Below are 21,549 nucleotides of genomic sequence, written 5' to 3' on the forward strand. Positions count from 1 at the left end.
CTTCTTTTTTTGGAGGTAGGGTCTCACTCTAGCCCAAGCTGGCCTGGAATTCACTATGTAGTCTCAGGGTGGCGATCCTCCTACCTCTGCCTCCCAAATGCTGGGATTAAAGGCATGCGCCACCATGCCTGGCACTTGCTTTCTTTTTTTAAGACAGTGTCTCACTGTTGCCCAGATTGGCCTGGAATTTTCATACTCAAGCAATCCTTCTTCTTCAGCCTTCCAAGCAATTGGGACTACAGGCACATACCAGTGCAGAATCAGACATCCTGCCAATGTGAATTTAAAAATCTAACAGCCTGAACTCTGAAGTGGGGCATGCTACAACCTCCGGTAGCAGCACTGTCTTTCTAGCCATGAAACAGGACACTGTGAGTCTACTGTCTGTGCTCTGTGTGTAGGGGGAGGGGTGGGAGGCAGAGGAAAGGTGGGGTTGAAAATCCTCATAGCCTCCAGAGGGGCTCCTCCTCTTACTGACTTGCCTGAGGACTTTGGGCTACCTCAAAGTTAACGGCTAGCCTACCATCCAGGGACGGCTTTGGATCTTCTCACACACGTTCATACAGTCAAGCTTCAATGTTCCCCCTCCCGCCCCCACTTTCTTTTCTTTTAGTGCTAGACAGGAACCCAGGGTTTTGTATATGCTAGGCCAGAGCTCTGCCACACTCTAGGCCCTATGTAGCCTGTGTAGCACAGCTAAAAAGGGCAGTGCTTGGCTTATCACAATACCTCTAACTCGTAGGCGTCCTTGCCCTGCGTGAGGGGCAACCCAGCAGCCTCCCCATCACCATCCCCAGTCAGCAGCGTCCGCAACCGTGTGATCTCCGCAGCCAGGCGGTTATTCAGCTCCTGGGGGATAGCAACGTAACAGTCATCCTCCACAGCTGCCTGGGCGTGAAAGCGCATACCTCCTGGGAGGATCATTTCCAGTCAGCAGTGAGCAGAGGACCAAGGATGGAGGCCACAAGCCTTGTGCACACACAGTCCTATGTCTGAGGTAGACATCTGAGGTGGTCACTACCCTCTGAAAGGTACATAAAGGCTACTGTTTGTATGGATTATATAAGGATGATGGCACTAGGGATCTGTGGTGAAAATGGTTCCAGGACCCCAGGAGGCAACAAAATTTGTTCAAGTCCCATTATCATGACATAGTATTTTTCTATAATCTATAAACAACCTCTCTGTGATGGTTAATGTTGACTGTCAACTTAATAGGACTAGCACCACCTAGGACACAAATATCTAGGCCAAGTCTGTGAGGAATTCTAGATTAGGTTCACTGGGGAGAGAAGACCCACCTTAGCCATCAGTGACACAATTTCATGAGCTGAGATACTGGACTGAATAAAAAGAAGACAGTGAACTGAGCACCAGCAGTCGTTGCTCCCTGCTTCATTAAGTGTGGATGCAATGTGACCAGCCAACGCCAGTCCTATACTATGCCCCTCCCTGCTTCTTAGGTGTTCTCCCTTGACCCACAAGCCAAAATTAGACCTTTATCCCTTACTGCCTTTCTCAGGTATTTTGTCACAACAAGGAGAAAAATGACACACTCCCACATACAGGAAATTGTCTCAGGATCATGTCTAATACCCAGCACTACGTTAATCCTAAGTCCTCAGTCGCACTGTACTTAGTGGACAGAAATAAAAATGTTCCACATAGATGCATTTCCCCCCTGAACATTTTCCACTTGCAGGTGGTCAAGTGATGGTAAAGCCCGATGGGGGAGTCGGTGCTATCTACATAGCTGAGTATGATTTCATGGACCTCAACACCTTTCTGTTGTGGACAGTACCGCTTGTCCTACGGTTTCCCCCACTCGAGTTCCTACAGGAGTCATCCTCTTCTGTCCCTCCCACTTCCTGGCATCCTCTCTGGCTGACCAGTGGTCCCCTTGAAGCTACTGCAGCGGCTCACTGGACCAGAGCATCTTCATGGAATTTTGTATGGCATGGCCACGGTGCTGAGGGCCAGGATGAGGCCTGAGGGAGGCTAAAAACAGGGTGCTGCTGAAGAGCGTGTTAGAACTCAGCATCACAACTCAAATTCTTGGGTCAATGATGATTTAAGTATACTGTTTCTTTATTTTTATTTATTTATTTTTTTTTTAATTTTTATTAACATTTTCCATGATTATAAAATATATCCCATGGTAATTCCCTCCCTCCCCACCCCCACACTTTCCCATTTGAAATTCCATTCTCCATCATATTACCTCCCCATTACATTCATTGTAATTGCATATGTACAACATCAACCTATTAAGTATCCTCTTCCCTTCCTTTCTCTACCCTTTATGTCTCCTTTTTAACTTACTGGCCTCTGCTACTAAGTATTTTCATTCTCATGCAGAAGCCCAATCATCTGTAGCTAGGATCCACATATGAGAGAGAACATGTGGCGCTTGGCTTTCTGGGCCTGGGTTACCTCACTTAAGTATACTCAGTTTCTTAAGGAGCACCAAATTCTGAGAATGACCGTACAGAAAACAAGTAAGAGGGTGCCTTCTTGAATTTGGGTAGTGTAATTCAGCACCTATTGATAAACCTGAGTTATTCAGCAGAGGATCAGAGATTTAGAGAAGCCGTAAGAGTCTCAGTCTCAGGAAGGACTGACATGTAGTTCCAGGCTATGCATCGGTGGCAAAGACAAGCTTCAGCACTAGACAGCCACTGTAAGGGTAAGGCCTGGCCCCTCCCTGTCAGGCTCACCTGGTTGTGGGCGTTGAGCTCCTGGTTTTCCCGCTGGCATTGCCGCAGGGCCTGCCGCTCCGCCTCCAGTGCCTGGGCCAGGTGGGCGTTCTCCAGGCACTTCTGGGAGTACTGTTCCGAGAGGACCTCCAGCTCCCGCTGCACTGACTGCAGCTCCTCCCTGTGGAGAGGTAGTACTCAGCACTGCCCATGTTGCAGGCAGGCCACTGTGGCAGTGCATTGTCTGCCCATGAAGTGTCAGGAAACCTTTGCAGAAACGACTTGGTATTTCTCCTGGTCAACCCCCACCCACAGTCACAACTGTATGCTTTGGCGATGCCACTGGGAACAGAACAGCAGCATCTGTTTCTGAGAAGTCAGGCACAGACACTTCACGCTGCAGCACCGTGTCATCCTGAAACAAGCCCTTGTGCTAGTCTCAGCACATGGATCCAGAAGGGCTGGGCCCCCATCACAGAGCCAAGGAGGAGGGCCTTCAAGTGAACAGCCATGCCAGGGACTTGGTCTGAGATGCTGTGGCCTTGACTAAAATTCACTGAGGGCTCCTAAGCCAGGGACCTGGCCGCTGACACATCCCAGAGACCCCAGTAAGGTCTAAGGGATGGATGGCTCTTGAGGCCAATACAAGGGCCCACAGAAGTATCAATCTTACTAAGGGAAAAGCCATTGGGTACTACTCTGGTGTATAGCCTAGGTCCTCCTACTTGTGGAGTCATCACATGTGTGATATTTCAGAACACACTAACCAGGGTCACTCTTACCACATGCAGCCATGGAGCACTGGACTTTGGCTCCTTGCAAAGCTACTAGGACAGCAACATTGGGAGAGAACCACCTACAGAATGGCAGCTGCTGGCAGCCCCAAACAAGCTATACTTTTTTATTTTTGGTTTTTCAAGGCAGGGTCTCACTCTAGCCAGGCTGACCTGCAATTCACTATGTAGTCTCAGGGTGGCCTCAAACTCACAGCAGTCCTCCTACTTCTGCCTCCCGAGTGCTGGGATTAAAGGCATGCGCCACCATGCTGGCCTTGAATTATGGCAATTTTCCTGCCTTCACTTCCCAAGGGCAAGGATCACAAGATTACACCACCATGCCTGGCTTAAAACTATAATTTTGGTTTGTTTGTTTTTTTTTTTTTTGCATCTTTTCTTTTGTACTTTAGTGATTTGTTTTTGTTTGTACTTTCCTTTTAACGGGGGGGGGGGGAGTTATAGAGTTTGAGGTAGGGTCTCACTCTAGCCCAGGCTGACCAGGAATTCACTTTGTAGTCTCAGGCTGACCTCAAACTCAGCAATCATCCTACCTCTCCCAGGAGCTGGGATCAAAGGCATGCACCACCATGCCTGGCTGTCTTTTAATAAAGGAAGCTCTAGGTGGGGATAAGGCAGTGCAGACTGTCTCAGCACCAGTTTCCACTCCTCCCAAGATCAATCACAAGGATGTCACATCCCGGGAAGGCAGAGCTCCCCAACGCAAACCCTCTCCCAAGGGAGCTCTGCAAGGGCCAGGTGACTCACAGGTATTGCCGCCTCAGGGCTTCAATGTCGGAGTTGATGCTGCTGATCTGGGATCGCTGGCTCTTCTCCAACTCCCGCTCCATCTCCTCCCGGTGGGCATTCTTCATGGCTTCGATAGCTGTGGGAAGGACATATAGCCCTTAGTACCAAGGGCCAAGGCTCTAGGCTGACAGCAGCTCTACTACACCACTCTTACCACAGGGCGGAAGAGCACAGGCCAGTGTGACTGGTGCCTGTCCCATGCTGATGCTGACTCCAGCAGCAGTGGACTCCACAGCAGGCTGGCCTGTCACAAACTAGTTCTCTGAGATGGACAAGGGCTAAAAGGAGCCAGGCGTGGGGGCACACACCTTTAATCCCAGCACTTGGGAGACAGTGGTAGGAGGTTTGCTGTGAGTTCAAGGCCACCCTGAGACTACATAGTAAATTCTAAGTCAGCCTGGGCTAAAGAAAAACCCTACCTCAAAAGAAAAAAACAAACAAAAAGGCTAAAAAAAACCCAACAAACCCCAAAACTACTACCATTGGAGAGGGTAAAAAGATATGTATTTGTGTGTGAGTGTGGGCACACGTGTGTCACAGTGGCAGCTTCATGGGCAAGGCTGGCATTGTGTGAAAAGTCAGAGGACCACTTAGGGTTGGCCCTTGTGTGAGGTAGGGTTTCTCTTGCTCTCATTCTGCTTATTGGTCTTTGCTGTGTTTGTCTGGAGCTGCTGAGGAAAATCTCCTGTCTCTGCTTCCCATACTGCTGCCACCAGAATGCTGGGATTATAGAAGCCCTCCATAGCTTCTGGCTTTTTTATGCGGGCTCTGAGGATTGAACTCCAATACTCAGGTTTGAGCCATCTTCTCAGCCCCAGGTGTGTTATTTTTGATATTAAAGAAACTCCTACACTGATGAGGTAAATGTTGATTTATATTCATGCATGAGCCTGTAAAACAAAAGGTACAGGGCTAATTTACTGTCTAAGCGAAGAAAAGGAACCATGCTTCCCGCATCTTCATGCTGTGCTGATTGGGGAGCTCCAGCCAGAGGCCTCACACTGATGGGCACTGTTGGGGGAAATTCCAGCAGTGTTAGGGGCAGCTGGAGCAGTGGCTCTCAGCCTGGTAAGCTCTTGAAGGGCTCCTCATGGCAGACCTTGTCTGAGTTTAAATAATCAAATTAAAATTTTTTTTTCCTGTAAAAGAAGCTTAAGGGCTGGGGACATAACTCAATTGGTAGAGTGCTTGCCAAAAATTGCATACATTCGGTGTAGTGGTGCATGCATGTAATCCCCCAGCACTTGAGAAATACAAGGCAAAACAATCAGACAGGGAGTTCAAGGCCAGCCAGGGCTACATGAGATAACATCTTGCATAAAAACAAAACAAAACTGCCCTCAGGTTCTCAAGTCTCAGGGAAAGGTATTAAGAGGTCAGTCCTAATGAAACACTCAGGAGCCATAGATTATTGCTAGAAAATGTTCAGTGCCAGGGATGGGATACCTTCCAGTGAATTGTTGGCCAGGGAGGTCCCTGATATCCCCAAAACATTATAGGCCATTGCTGAGGCCCTTGGTTTCCCACCAGGTATAGATGGTAAGACCCTATTGGTGAAGACTCCACATACTTAGGCTGCAAGGCCACTGTGAAATCCTGTTAGAACTGAGCTGATAACCTCCTCCATGTAGACCAGCTGACAGAAAGCTGGAAGCCACTCTGCATGCGGTGTAATGGGAGAAAGAGAAATCACCAGTGAAGATACTCAGCAGTGGACACTACAAGCCTTATATTTGGCCAGCCAGGCCAAATGAGCCAACGGGTACAATAGTGGCACATCTATCATGGTGGAAACCAACTGCCCTCTAATTGGACTGGAGGCCTGCTCCATGGGACGAAATACATCCCTGATACTGAAAACTTAAAACGGGTAGTCATGAGCCCTACGGGTGTAATGTCTGCTGCTGTCTGGCTAAATGTATATACTATGCTTATCAAACTGCCCAGTAAGCACTTCTCTTAATGTTCACACCCTTACATTAATGCTATTCTCATTTTTGGTAGAGAATCTTCTCTTTTCAGATGGCAGTGACCTTGGGATGATTCAGAAGGTATCATGGTTCTGGAAAGAAGTGACAGGAGTGCTCAGCACTATAATATCTCTATCACACCTTCCAAGGCTCAAGGCCTATTGCAGAAGAGGTGATGGCAAGACTGTAAGAGCCAAAGGAAGGGTAGGACTCCTTACAACGTGCTCCCTCCAGACACAAAATGGTCTGGATATCCATGACCTCATAGTGCCTGACACTACCTACACAAGACCATCATAATAGGACGAAAAGATCATGACATCAAAATAAGAGAGACTGATTGAGATGGGGAGGGGATATGATGGAGAATGGAGTTTCAAAAGGGAAAGTTGGGGGAAGGAAGGTATTACCATGGTATATTTTTTATAATCATGGAAGTTGTTAACAAAAATTTGAAAAAAGGTCAGTCCTTTTGTGAACTGCAGGACCAGCCCAGGACTGACAGGTCCCCTGTGTCCTCGGGCCTCACCCCACCTGAGATGGTGGCAGCAGTCTCCTCAGCCAGGAGGCGGTCCTTCTCCTCCCGCAGCTTTTCTAGCTCCCGCTGGTGCTGCCTCTGCAGGTCCTCTATCTTCTTCTGGTGTGTCTCCTCCATGGCGGCAAAGCCTCGCTCACATGTAGCCTGGGGAATAAAAAAGGGCCCATGGGTTTCTCTCTGGCTGCACATGGCTGTTGTATGTAATAAGTAAGCTAGCACCCCTGCCCTGTCTAGGCAGTGACAACTGGCGCTCACTATCCATGGCCCATGGTGGAGCCCAGGATCTCTGGATGAAATCCTGTTTACTTCCTGGGGCTCTTCTGAACCCTATTTCTTCATTGGAAAGCTTCGCATTGTGGGTGGGAAGAGAGAGTGGTGGGATGTAAGCTAGCTAGTCTGGACCTATGTGGTGCCACAGCCATGAGACTGCCACTGGGACCACAGAGCACATGTAACACCTGTTTGGTTTGGGAGTGACAGGTGCACTGGGTGCTATCACAAACATGGACAGCTGTGACCATCTGTCAGCTGGAGAAAGTAAAGTCCATCGGGGCAAGGGGTAAGCCAGCTGGTGAATTTAACCTGCCTGGTCTCTGAACCTCAAGGGTGTCCACATGTGAGTCAGTTCTGCCAGCCTGCACCTTCTTCCTCCTGAAGGGGAGCAGAGGCCTAATACCTGAGGGCCTCACCACCTAACCAAACAGAACAGACACAGGTGAGCCCTAATCCCTAATCTTCCAGAGCCATAGGAGACCCAGGCCTGGCCTGTCAGCTGCTCTCCCCACAAAGCAGGAGTGTGCGTCCCATGCTGTGTCAGCTTTGCATAATGAGCACCGTGTCTAGACCCCCTGTGTTATGTACTTCAGGCTAGATTAGCTCTTTCCCAGATTTTGTTTGTTTGCTTTTGTTTTTCTAGCCCAAGCTGACCTGGAATTTACTATGCAGCTATCCTCTCCTACCTCTGCCTCTCAAGTGCTGGGATTAAAGAAAGGTGTGTGCCACCACATCTGCTCCTGATTTTAAAAAATTGGAAGAATGTGGCCATAGTGCATTTCAAATACAAGTAGGTGAAGCTTCCCCATTTAGAGCTCCTTACCTACAGTGTGATAATCTCTGGTTGTCAAAACTTGGCGGGGTTTAGAATCACCATAGAAACAAATCTCTGGTCATGTTGTGAGGGGTTTTCTGGATTAGCTTAGTTGAGGTGGGAGAGCCTACCCAAACTGTGGTGGCACCATCCTATGGCATAGGTTTCAGGGCTCATCATGAACAGTCATCCTCTCTACTTTCTCCCTGCTGAAGGGACAATGTGATGCTGTCTGCAAGTGGCTCTTGTATGTAATAAATACGCCAGCAGCCCTGCCTGTCCACTGCTCTGCCATGCTTTCCATGACAGAGTTCCCCTTGAAACAGGAAGCCAAAATAACCTCTTTCCTTCCCTAAGTTGCTTCTAGTCAGGTATTTGTCCCAGCAATAAGACAACTGGTATACATGGATTCAGGAAAAGACATCAAACATAACAATCATCATACTTCATCATTTTTCTTTGCATCCCACAGTCAGCCAGGGAGGCTTCTGGGAGCCTGTAGTTCAGTACCTTTAGATTCCTGCTAACAGCATGCACTTGACTGCGACCAAGGCACTACTGCTCAACATGAATAGGGCATACTTCCACTTGGGGGCACCACCTGGAAGTGCCTGATTCCTGGCTCCTCTCCTCTTATAGCTCTTACCCCAAGAGCACTGCAGGTTTGGGCCCCAGCTGGGTCTGAAAAGGGAGACACTGTGGAGCACCTTACCCTTGCTTGTTCCTGCATGCAGCTCTCAGTCAACATACTCAACTACAGATGGGCACCCCTTAGCTATGCACATTTTTTACTGTCTTCATTCTGAGATTCATCACAGGATGTCCACTGTGGAATTTATTCCACTTAGGACATTCTGTCGGTGCTCAGAATGCTTTGGATTTTGGGTTCCATATTATGGATGCTAACCCTACAGGAGGTCTTATCCATCTTATTTTAAGTACTCTGACTTTAGAATACATGAAGACAAGGGCCAAAATTCCTACCAAAAAAAAAAAAAAAACACCCACTGAGATACCTTTAAAGACTCTTGCCTCATTAAATGTATATATTTGAAAATGATTAGTTCATAAACAATTTTTGATGTAAATCCAACAGACTGCCTGTTTTAAATGAGACTGTCTCTCTCTCTCTCTCTCTCTCTGGGTGTGTGTGTGTGTGTGTGTGTGTGTGTGCATGTGTGTGTGAGAGAGGGGGGGGGGGAGAGGGGCATGCCAGGGTCTCCAGCCACTGCAACCAAACTCCAGACACATGTGCGACCTTGTTGGCTTACGTGGGACGTGGAGAGTCAACCATGAGTCCTTAGGCTTTGCAGGCAAGCACCTTAACTGTTAAGCTATCTCTCTAGCTCCATAAACAACTTTTTAATTTGTTTACAAGAATCAAAACAAGACCCTCAATGACTAACATGCAGATGCAGACTTGTGGCAGTGAGTAGAACGGTGACTTGTGGGTGTCAGAGGGCAGGGCTGTCGGGCCAACAACTCAGGTTCCTGACCTGGGCAGAAATCTGCAGAAAACTACTAACAGTTGGGCTCTATCAAGAGACAGTCTGAAGCCAGGCATGGTGGCACACACCTTTAATCTCAGCATTTGGGAGGCAGAGGCAGGAGGACTGCTGTGAGTTTGAGGCCACCCTGAGACTACATAGTGAATTCCATGTCAGAGTAAAACCCTACCTCAAAAAACTAAATAAAAAAAGAGGCAGTCTGGTCACACACAAGTTCCAGGTCATTCTGGGCTACAGTGAGACCCTGCCTCGATAACAACAACAAAACCTATTCCCAATGCCCATTCCAATGCCCTTTTGCCTTCAAGGAGCCTCCTCCTCTGGGCAACCTTGGGTCCAGCACAACTCTATAATGTCCTGCTAAGTGGTGATAGGATGCTACCACCCATCCATGCTGACTAACCTGGGACTAGAGCATCCCCCAGTGGAGAAGGCGAAGGGGAAGCAGGCAACCAAAGCCTCAAGTGCCCCAGGCTCCTGCAGGAAAAGCTCTACCAAGTGGGCTTGGGGATGGGAGTCAAAACTAAAGTCTGTACTACTTTCTTTTAAAGGCACACCTCGAGTCATCTGATACTATCTTAGTACACAGAATAGACACTGATGGAAAACTGCTAAAACTTTATCATAATTTAAATACTTGGACAGAGTAGGGAAAAGAATGGTAACAGTGTCTTAGCCATCTAAGAAGACCTTCACTACCGCCCCCCACCCTGCTTGTTTGGCCAGTGGCTATATTGTCCTACAGAGCAATGGCTAAGCCACAGGATGAGCTCTTCTCTTCAGTGTAGAGAAGTGAGGTGTTGGGAAATAGTCATGAGCATTCTGACAAGCAATATCTGTGACAATGTGGCAGGAGCCGTGGCTTGGGAAAAGCATAGCTAGGACCCAATGCATCATGCTCAGGGCCTGAGTACCTTTCAGGGAGGAGAGAAACAATGGCACCATGTCATCTCTATGGCCTAAGGGGTGGTGAGACCCTCCAGGATTATGCCAGGCAGCCACCCACATGATTTGTAGTGCAAAGTCACAAAAGGGTGGCCAGAGAAGCTGGTCCAATTCACCCACCAAATCCTGAGTAGCCCAGGAAGCCACATCTGCAACAAGAGCCTAGGAGAGAGAGGGGGCTGCACTTCTGAGAAAGCTCTTTCCTTGACAGTGTCTACCCAGTGCTAGGACAGGTGAGTTTTGTGAATACTAATACGTTGGGACATTCCCAACCTCACTCTCCAAAGACAATCAGGATGGTGACTGTCCTCCACAGAGTCCCGAATTGGTGACTCAGGTTTAAGGGTCAGAGGGGGTTTCTGGGGGTGGGGAGGTGAGGCTGGGACCCAGGAGATGCTCTAGGGCATGGAAAGGCCAGGGGAAGACAAAATTCTTCTCTTGCACAGGGATGCTGCTTTCCTTCAGCTAACCCCCCTTTCTAGGTGAGACTACTCAGTGGCCAGGAGTAGAGGGGCAGCAGAGTACCAACCCATTATGCCTGCATAGCTGTTGACAGACAAGGACCATCTCTAGCCCCACTCTGAGATTCCACATGCCCACGATGCCCCTCCCTGCATCACCCAGAAGAATCAGCTCTGCAAAGTGGTGAAGACCTTGAGACTCTCAAAGTCCTGCTGGTACTTCTCCCGCAGGGTGGCTGCATCGCCCTCCAGCTCCTTGTGGCCCAGCTCCTCACGCATGAGATCCATCTGAGCCTCCAGCTCCTGGATGCGCTCTCGTAGCCCGCTCATGGATTCGGCCTCACCCTCAGCCACCGGCACATCCCTGGGCTGGGATGGCCTGCAGGGGCTAAGGGCTGACAGGGCTTCGGATTGTGAGGGCTGGCAGAGGCTGAGGGCCCCCCGGAGGCTCCTCACATAGTGCTCCTGCAGTGCCCTCAGCTCCTCCCCGTGGACAGCCTGCAGCTCCCGGACCTTCAGCTGGAACCTATCCTCCAGTGTCTGCATCTGCTGCATGTGCTGTAGCTCCATGGCCTGCCTGTCTTTGACTGAGGCGTCCAGCTGGCTCCGGACCTGGCTGCGCTCAGCCTGTAGTGTGTTCTCGGTGCGACTCAGCTGCTCCACCATGCACCTGATCTCCTCCTCGTACCTGCCCTGCAGGGCGAACATACTCTCGCTGTGTTTGCTTTCTGCTTCTTCTAGGCACCTCTGCTGATGGCCCATCTGGCTCACCTTGGCCTTGAGCTCAGCATTTTCCCTTTCAATGAGAGTGATCACCTCCAGGTACTCACTCTTCTGCTTGTGGAGGAGCTCCTCATACTCCTCCCGTAGGGCCCCAATTGTATGCACCTGCTTCTGGCAAGAGGTCTCCCTGGCTTCCTGACAGGCCTCTTTATAGAACTGAAGCTCCTTTTCATACTCCAGTCGGATTCTGCAGGCTGCGTAGCACACTTGAGCCTGAATAATTGCATCCTGAACTAGTAATGAAGAATACTGACCAAGGCCTGCCAGACAAGCATCATAGGAGAGATGCTGCGACATTTGTAGAAGCCTTTGGCAACTCTTGAGTGGCTCTGTGGGAGGCAGGGCTGGCAAGGCAGCTGCAATCTCCTCAAGGATGCTGGCCTTCTCCTGCAGCTGCCGGGCCAACTCATCCTGAATGGCAGCAAGGGCTCCAGGGCTCTGCAATGTGTACAGGGGTTCTTGGGAGCCATCTGTGTCTGGCCTCAGCATATCTCCTAATGGGCTCAGGTGACACAAAGTCTGTCCCTGGTCCTCCTTGCTTGCTGGATGTCCAAGGGTTTCTAAGACCTGCTGCATGACTCTTGCAAAGTCTGGGGTTTGGTAGGCTCCCAAGATTTTCCCCAGCATGCACTTGTGCTGCTGCAGGGCTGTTTGGGTCCCCTGCAGGGTCTCCTGTACGCTCTGCAGCCTGTGATGAAACGACTCCCTTACTGACTGTGTGGCAAAGCTGAGCTCTGCACGAACCCATGTGGCATCAGCCAGACCTTGAGGAACATATTGCTGCTGCCTGTCTCCTGACACACAGGCTGCTGCTTCTCCCTGTGTCCCCAGGTGTGAACTCAGAGACTCAACCTGGCCCCAAAATTCACCATCTATCAGCACCTTCTTGGCCCAAGCCTCTGCTGGAGTCTCAGCAGAGATGCCAGCATCTCCCTTTGGTGGCCACTCTCCAGAGTGAGTGAGCTCACAGAGAACACGAGACACATTTGAGGTGGTGTTCTTTAGAGAATCGGCTATTTGGCCAATGAGTGAGGCCTCCAGGGCTATCTGAGCAGAAAGCAGCTTCATGTGTTCCTGCTCATTCAACGTGGGCTGGAGGGACAGCTGCACAGAGGATGCCACGCCAGTCTCCACAGGGTGCCCTTCCTCCCGCCCAGGCTGGGTCATGCTGTCTGCAGAGGCTGCCCAGGGTCTCAGGGCTTCAATGCCACTCATGAGCACACTCTCTATGCTGGCCAGGGAGGCTGCACATGCATCCTGCCCATCTTCCTGGCTGGCCCGCGGCAGTGACCTTAGCTGTTCCCAGCAGTTTTCTAAGCATATCAAGGCCTGGCTATTTTTGGCCTGGAAGTTCCCAAGCTCCCCAACATGGTTCTCGATGCTTGCAGCCCTCTCTTGTCTTTCCTGCTCCAGCTGGGAGGCCAGCGCGCCGGCTTGCAACAGGCTAGCTCTGAGCTGCTCTCGCAGCTGTGCCTCGGTGCCGGCCCACTGCTGGTGCAGGGCGAGCAGTGCCTCTTGACTCTGGCCCTGCTGGCTCTCCAGCCTCAGCGTCACATCCTTGAGCTTCTCCTCTGTGATGTAGAGCTTGGTCTCCAGAGAATGGATTATGGAGAGGTATGTCTCAGAATCTGCAGCAGCAGGTAGTGTGCTGGGGGTGGCCTCTGAGGACCCGCTGTCCTCTGATGGTGAGCGGTCCTGGCTAGTGTCTGATGATGTACTACTTGTCCAGGCCTTCGCACACCCCTCAGGGTGGATGTACCTTTGGCATTGAATTGTGGAGAACCGGATTCTCGGCCTTTTAAAAACACCAGTTGCTCCCTGGTCTGGTTTAGTTGTGCTCTGTGGATGCCCCTCCCTGTCAGACATATCCACAGACTTTGGGGACACAGTGTTCTCTTCTCTGTTGGGGCTGCTGTCACCACCTTCTTCTCCTAAGCCAGAGCCCATCATGTCCTCATCCTCCAACTGTGAGTGGGGAAAGACTGGAGGTGCCTTGCTGGCTGGAAACTGTTGGCCCAAGGGCAACATGCTACTGTCCTCTTCTGTTTCCTCTGGGGCACTCTGAGGCTTATCTGTGACCCTTGGAAAACTACTTGTAAACTTCCTTAGAAACTCTTCTTTTGCTTGCAGTTTAATCTCTGTTTCCTCTAAGCTGCTGCCCAACGCAGCCATCTTAACCAATGCTTCATTGAGGTCTTGGTCTTTTTGTTCCAGAACTCGCTTGTGTGCATCCTTAATGTGCTTCAGCTCTTCTTCCTTCTCTCTCAGCAGAGAGCACACACTCTGCAGCTGGATGGAGACCTTATGGTGCAAGTGCTCTAAGCTCTGGTAATCAGTTTCTTTTCCCCTCAGCTTCTCCTGGAGCTCAGCCACATCTCCACTGGATGTGGCCATGCGCTCCATCAGCTCCTGGAAACGCTGTTTGACGAGGTCCCGCTCATCACGGAGGCTCTGCATGTGCTGGGCAAGCTGGCGGAGGCTGGCTTCCCGGACTTCTAGCTGCTCTTCTAGTCGATGCACTTGCTCACTGCTCTCACATGTTGCATTCAGTTTCTCCTTCTGGAGGGCTCCTACCTGCTGTGCATGGCCCTGGAGCTGGTCCTCGTAAGCACTGGCCTTGTCTTCCACTTCCTTCAGGTTCTGCAGCAGGGCCTGCTTCTCCTGCTCGCAGCTCTCCAGCAGTAGCGTGTAGTTCCTCTGCAGCTTCTCTTCCATCAGATGCTGAGCCTGCTCACTGGCACCCAGCTGCTGGCTGAGCTCAGCAATGCGCTCCTGCAGCCGCTGCACCTCCTTCTGTCGGTCGCGCTGCAGGGCCTGTTGAGTCTCCAAGTCCCGCAGCTCCTGTGTCTTCTCCAGCAGCAGGGCCTCTGCACTCTTGAGCTTCTGCTCACTGGCCTTCAGCTGGCCACTCAGCACGGCCTCACTGTGCTGCCATTCCTCCAGTTGCTCGCGGACTTTGCCCTGCTCCAGCTTCAGCTCGCCCTTGAGCTTGGCCAGAGCCTGCTCCTTGATGGCCAGCTCTGCAGTGGCATTGCTGAGCCTCGCCTGCAGGCTCCGGATCTCGGCCTCATGGTGCCGGATCGCATCCTTGGCCTCCCCATAGCTACGTTTCAAGGTCTGAATCTGCTGCGTGATCAGCTCCTGCCGCTGGCACTGGGCTTCCAGCTCACTTTGGAGGTCTTGGTTGACTCTATGGAGCCTCTGCCAGGCACCCGATGGGGAGGTGGCCACTTCAGTCTTAAAAAAACCGATTAAATACTGGTTAGTAACACTCAGGCTACCCTGTTCTGAGTGTCACACCTCTGGCCAGGAACAACCACAGAAAAGCTCCTTGGTGGGTTTGGCTTTTATCCTTTGCACAATGTTTTTTTTTTTTCCCCATATAGAAGAAAAAAAAAATGAAACAATTTTTTGAGGGGGCGGGGAGGATAAGTAGCTGATTTCACGTAAACAGAAAACATGTACAAAAACACCAAAATACAGCTCTAATCACACAGCATCTAGAAGAAATAACCAAACAAAATCGAATAATGGAACACACTGAGAAGTGAAACGGAGACTAAAGGACGAAAGGGTGCTGGAGCGAGATGAGGGAGCACAGCGGCTGCACTGGCTGGTTTTGCAAAACGAGGTGTGTAGCTCTAGACCACAGGTCTAAACAAGCACAGGACAAAAGTTTCAGGGAAGTGATGTCACTTCCTTCCAGGAGAGGGAGAGAAGGAAGGCAGGCAACTATTCAAGATGTCAGTGAAGTAACACTGAAATGTTTCCTTTAGAAAGTGTAGTCACGCCTCCACGGTTAACAGGAAAACTAATCTCTACCTGCAAGAGGACAGAATGAAGGGAATGCAGACCATGGAGCAAAATGTGGCAAGTAACAAGCGAACTCTGGCAGAGGTCAAAATTAAGAGTGAGGCATGCAAAACCCAAAGCAAAACACACAACTTCCCAAACTGAGAGACACGCAGCAGAGACAGAACTGGTAGAAGGCAGAGGAAACAGCATGAACAAGAATGAGAGCACCACCTAGAATCAGGCCAGCCCCAGCTCCCTCAGTCTGCTGGTGGGGAAGCCACAGATGTGACACTCAGTTAGATTCCAGTTCCATGCTACGCTCACTGTTCAAAGCATGCAGGCCCCTCCCAGCAGTTAGCACAGCACCCACCCCAGAGCTTCTATGTATTGACCCTAGGCCTCTGTGTCTCCATTTTGGCTGTAAACATTTCCAAAGCTCAAGGGTGGTGCAGAGTCACTTATTCGATTCAATGGGAAGTCGGCCCAGTGATGACTGACAGGGCCTTTAGCACAGATACACATGATGGTCCACATAAGACACACAAGTTAGCAATGTGCAAAGCCCCTCAACAGTGTCTTTACCATCAGATCAGAAGTCTTGTAGGATGGGGTCCAACAAAGGCTTAGAAAGATGCTCCCCAAAGTAGGGAGGGCCTGCATGAATGACCCAAAGACTGAATAGATTATGTGTAAGGGGGATGTCTGCCATGGTCAGTTCCAGACCCTAGTGTGAACTGGGCGTGGCAGTTTGCTTTAAAGGAGGGGACAAGCACCAGGGAGTAAGTAAGGCCAGGACACGTGCAGCAGTGTGGGTTGGGGTGGACAGGAAGACAAGGTAGGATTAGATGGCAGCCAAACACCTTGGTCCAAATAATGCCAGGGATGATTCAGACTTAAGAAGCCAGTGTACAATGGTCTGCAGATGTGACCATCAACTTGCCAGAGTCCCTCTGAGAGCCAAAGGCCTTTGGAGAGCACTGGATCTAGATCACATAGGCAGAAAGTTGCTGCTGGTGGGGACAGGGACACTTGCTTCTGGGGTCAATGGCAGAATCAAGACTTGAACCCAGGACCCTGATTACAATGCCTCATCCTTGGCCTTTGCTGAGAGCTTCAATTCAGTTCTGGCTCACCATTCCATTGTCCCCAGCACCTACCGATTCTCCACCAGCAGGACCCCACCCTGGGGCAGAGCGTATCTTGTTCATGCCTCAGAGTGAGCAGAGTCTAGGATGCCACAGGACTGCAGTACATGCTGTCTGTTCTTGTGCCTTGTGACACACCAACAACAGGGCCACTGAACCCTGGAGATCCGAATGCAGCAGGACTTTGTGGCAGGCACTTCCAAGAAGGGGACAATGGGCTTGGGCTAGCAGTTTAATAACTAGCTGCCACTCTCTTCATCCCCCTCCTAGTTGGGTGACCATGTCTTCCTGAAACTGCAGCTTGGACAGAAAGTTACAAAGTGGTGACAGCCTAGGACTGCTGCAGGCATTGTAAAGTGGAAATGGGGATTACTTTTAGCTCTGCCACTAACTTGGTATTGGTTTTAAGAAGGCACTTGGCTTGCTCTGTGGTCCAATCTGTACAATGGGCCCAATCCCACTATGATGGAAACAATGAGAAATGGCATACAGGGATATATAAAAACACAAAAGATAGAGAGCTAAAGGGAAAGATCAAATGATTTCATTACAAAATAAAATAAAAGTCTTTAGATAGAGTGATCAATCAGGAACATTGCTCAAAATGTCCTACCTAGTAGCAGTGACAATGAACACAGAGCACCCCGGTTCCATGAGTTCTGGATCCTACTCAGAGCAGCTGAGCTGAGCTCTGCCATGCCTGCACATTGCACATTCCTAGCCTGCAGGCCTCAGCGGGCCCTGGACACTGAAGACCCTGGTGCTTTGCTGACTAGACAGCTGCCTGCCCTACCTGCAGCACGTAGCCCTCCCGGGCACTCTGCTCTCGGCCCAGGGCCACCCTCAGCTGGTCTTGCAGGAGCCGGTTCTGCTCCAGAAGGTCCGAGGCCTCCTTCTGACTCTGCTCCAGCTGTTGGCAAAAAGACAAGACATTCTGAAGCAACATGCTGACAATAAACCAAAGCAGCTGACCACAGCAAGGCTGGAGTACATGGGGTGGGATGCGGCCTAGGACTCGGGGATCTCCACGTGTCAGCGGACAGCTAAAGCACCAGGAACTGGGGGTCCAGCTCAAGCCCTTTAGGACATGAGCACAAGTGCTCCCCTCCAGTGGCTGAGGGACAGGCTTCCTGTTCCTGCCCCAGGCAGCTCTTAGTTCCACAGCTTTCACATCAGTTGCACTATGCAGTAGCCATAGCTCAAAAGGGAGGTCCATGTCTGGGGAGGGGGATGTGCCCCACTGTCAGAAGAAAGAGTACCTACAGCAACCTTGGCATGGCTACACAGGCATGGTGCTCACTCAGGCCTCATTCCAGGCCTTGCTGTGGCTTCTACTCAATCTATTCAATCTGACCAGTTTTTCAAGATGGATTCCACTTAAAGTTCTGTTTGCAAAAAGTGGTTCTGGGTGGGGAGAAGCTCAGTGGGTAAAGTGTTTGCTGCGCAAGCACAAGGATGTGAATGCAGATCATCAGAATCCAAGTTACAAACAAAACAAAACAAAAAACCTGTCAGGTGTAGGGGCACACGCCTTTAACCCCAGCACTCACGAAGCTGAGATAGGAGATCACTGTGAGTTTAAGGCCAGCCTGAGACTACATAGTGAATTCCAGGTCAGCCTGGGCCACAGTAAGACCCTACCTTGCAAACCCCCCTCAAAAAAAAAAAAAAAAAAAAAAAAAAAGCTGAACGCAGTGGTAAGTGGTATGTGCTTACAATCTCAGGGCTAGCAGGGAGGAGACAAGAGAATCTCTGGGGCTAATGGCTACCTTGTCTAGCCAAATGGCTGAGCTCTGGGTTTAGTGAGAGACTTAAAAAAAAAAAAAAAAAAGGTGGAAAGCAATTGAGGAAGACACCTGACACTGGACCTTGGCTTTTATCTGCACATACACGTAGGTGCACCCCCACACATGCACATACATACCTCATACACACACACGAAACAAATTCCTATAGTGTCATCAAATAAGACATGGAAACCTGCGAGTATGTTCTCTATACTCTTGCTTTCAATAGATTCAGTCTCACTCATTAACCCTCCATCTTTTTCTTAAACATTTCCAAGGTCCTCCTTGACGTTTGGCTGTGGGATTAAGGCTCAACCCTACACTGCTATCCAGATACAAACTAACAATTCAACGTGTGGCCTGTAAACTGGAAGGTTAATTTGGTAGCTAAAAGCCATGTGAATTTGCATTATTTTATCTTTCTGTTTTAAAATTGATTAATGAATACAGAAATGGAGAAGTCAAAATGTTGCTAGTGAGTGTCAGACTCATATACTTTATAAAGTAGAAGGGGGGGAAGATGTGGTGAGGCATGCAGGCATTTCAGTGGCTACTATGAAGGGTGTACACAAAGTGGGCAGGGAAAAGGGCAACAATCAGGACCCTGTATAGGCTGAATACCCTTACCCAAAATGCTCCACATGAGAAGTACTTTGATTTTCAAGGTTTTCATTTTTTATTTTGCTTTGCTAGCGTGTGTGTAGTTTGTATGCACCCTTGCAGTACCCCATATGCTCACATGTGGTGATCGGAGTTGAGCATTGGGTATCCCACTCCTTCTTCTACCCGGTCTCATCTCATTTGGAGCCTGCATTGCTCTGTCTCCCCCCTCTAGGTCTGGGGTTACAGACACACAAAGCCACACCCAGTTATTTTATGTGATTTTTTTTTTTCCCTCTTTTTACATGGTAGGGTTTCTCTCTAGCCCAGGCTGGACTGGAATTTACTAGGTAGCCTCAGGGTGGCCTTGAACTCGCAGCAATCCTCCTACCTCTGCCCCCCGGGTGCTGGGATTAAAGGCGTGCACCACCATGGCCGGTTCAACACACCCAGTTATTTTAAACGGGATCTGGACCTTTGAACTTGGACAGTCTCAGGCCCCTCAGGCCCTCATGCTGGTACAGGAAACACACTTAGCTGCTGGATATCTCTTTGGCCGTCAGGTTTAAAACAATTAGAAATAATTTTGGAATAACTGTATAGTAGATAATGAACAATTTGGAGGATGGGACCCAATCGAAACATGAAAACTACCTGTTTCATCTGCACATTACACATGTTGTCTAGAAGTCACTAAACATGGAAATTTTGTTTTGTTTTTTGGCAGTGCCAGGAATTGAACCCAGGGTCTTGCACAAGCTGGGCAAGTGAGCCACACTCCTAACCCGCTACAGTATTTTTGTACATGAAATCAAGTTTATGGTGAAAAATTTTCTGCTTGTGTCATGTTGATACTCAAAATATTTTGGAGAATTCTGGACTTTTCAGACTGAGCCTTTTGTAACTTCTTTGGCAACAGATCTTGCTAAGGAAACAATCAATGTACAGAGGTAACTTGGGACATATTCTGTGAGATCACTAAGCTACAACAGTGGCTGCTGGCTCATACAGCTCTGTACTCAATTCCTAGGATGCCTCCAGCTGAAAATGCCTGCCCTGTCCCAGTGTGCCACAGTGGTTTCACATCCTAAGTGACAGGACCCCGCCTTGGCCCCGTGCTGGCGCCCTGTCCCTCCAGGCCCTGTCCACTCTCAGGATGCTGTGCTAAGTATCGGGCTGTCCTGGCTTTGCTTTAGCCTCACGTAGAACACAATCTGCTTCTGCTCGCGCCTCCCACTCGGCACCTCTAGCTCACACTCTGTCCCAGGGGAATGGCCCGTGGGCCCTGCAACCACCCCCAGCCCGGTACGAAGCCGCACAACACAGCTCAACTCGCACCATGAGCTTCTCTATCCTTTTGGAAATGCCTGCCAGCCCTTCTGGCCACAAGCTGGCACTCTTCTGGGTCTCAGCTTCTGCTTGGATTTGTAGGAACCTGCCCATCCACATGCCCATCTCTCTAGAGGCCCGTTGAACCTAGAGGTTCCAAGGGCAGGTTGGGGATGCACTGGCTGTGTGCAGGACAGGCTGCTGGTAGGAAGGAGCTGCCCCACGTTACCTCCTTCTCCAGCAGAGAGGTGAGCTCACTTGTGGAGAGCCGCTCACTTCCATCCTCAGAGGAAGACAGGTGCAAGGGGGCAATGGGGACCTGCTTCTCCTCCCGGAGAGGAGTGGTCTCCACCTGGTGCCACCGCTGCTCGATTTCCACGTGGACATTCTGTGTCTTGAGGTCAGCGGGCCCTGGCAGCCCCGGGCTGCGGTCTACTTCCATGTGTAGGGTTACATCCTCAGCACCAGGTCCATCCACAGCATCCAGCATCCCAAAGCGCTTGCGGCGCTCTTCTCGTCGTCGAGCACGTTCCCGCTCCAGCTCCCCTGGGTCAGCTTCAGGACACCAAGGGTCACAAATATCAGGGGACGCCATGGTGCTGGCCCTTTCCTGAGCCAGGGCCTGCTGGATAGGGCGGAATTCAGCCCAGTCAAAGGTCTTGGAGCGGCCTTCCCGCCTGCGCTCCCGAGCGCGGCTCCTCTTCTGCTCAGGATCTGGCTCTCCTAGATCAGCCTCTTGCTTCTCCTTTGGCCGTGGGCAGGTCTCAAAAGAAGAACCACTCTTATTCTTTTCCTCAGGCAATGTGCTATGGGGCAGGGGGCAAACACAGCACCGGTTAGAGGGGGTGGATTGGTCACCCTGGCAGATCATGAGGCAGCCCATAACTGTTCTACATCTTTCTTCTGTCGCCAGTGCAGCTTCCAAATGCAAGGTAAAGAATGTTCCACCTGTGCCTGATGCCTCTTCCTCAGAGAACTCAAATCCAATTGAGGGGGAGGGGGAAGGGTCAAAAGAAAGAGCCTCAAGCATTTCTTGGATTTTAGCTCACATCTTTTAGGAAGAAGGCATTGTGGGGGGAATGTCAACATGTGACAGGAGTGTAATAACAGCCCTATCATGAGTGACAGGGCCAAGGGAACTGAGGGATTTCTCCAAGTCCCACAGGTGGGATGGGCTCAGCTCCTGATCAGACACATGATGAGGTTTTGTGAAGCAGACCCACACTGGTCCTCAGAAGGGCTCAAGGATTTCAATAAGCAGGTGACATTATCAATTTTGTTTTACAAACGTACTCTGGTCCCTGACATGACAAATGAGTCAG

At 50.2% G+C, this 21,549-nt stretch overlaps 1 protein-coding gene across 7 annotated transcripts in view; it reads right to left on the minus strand.

Annotated features, from left to right (window-relative positions):
• Positions 1-21,549, minus strand: part of LOC101600100 (myosin phosphatase Rho interacting protein) — a 135,654-nt gene that overhangs the window by 7,712 nt on the left and 106,393 nt on the right. For 5 of the 7 annotated variants that reach the window (XM_045130679.1, XM_045130682.1, XM_045130681.1 and 2 more), the window contains 7 exons: positions 20,457-21,033; positions 17,305-17,421; positions 10,981-14,808; positions 6,784-6,931; positions 4,238-4,355; positions 2,718-2,877; positions 730-849 (listed from right to left, as the gene is read on the minus strand). In XM_045130679.1, the coding sequence (XP_044986614.1) occupies positions 730-849; positions 2,718-2,877; positions 4,238-4,355; positions 6,784-6,931; positions 10,981-14,808; positions 17,305-17,421; positions 20,457-21,033 (5,068 nt within the window). The remainder of the gene's footprint in view (positions 1-729; positions 850-2,717; positions 2,878-4,237; positions 4,356-6,783; positions 6,932-10,980; positions 14,809-17,304; positions 17,422-20,456; positions 21,034-21,549) is intronic. The other 2 variants (XM_004669056.2, XM_004669057.2) reach the window with 1 other exon arrangement.

This window comes from Jaculus jaculus, chromosome 12 (genome assembly GCF_020740685.1).
Source record: "Jaculus jaculus isolate mJacJac1 chromosome 12, mJacJac1.mat.Y.cur, whole genome shotgun sequence".
Classification (NCBI taxonomy): Eukaryota; Metazoa; Chordata; class Mammalia; order Rodentia; family Dipodidae; genus Jaculus; species Jaculus jaculus.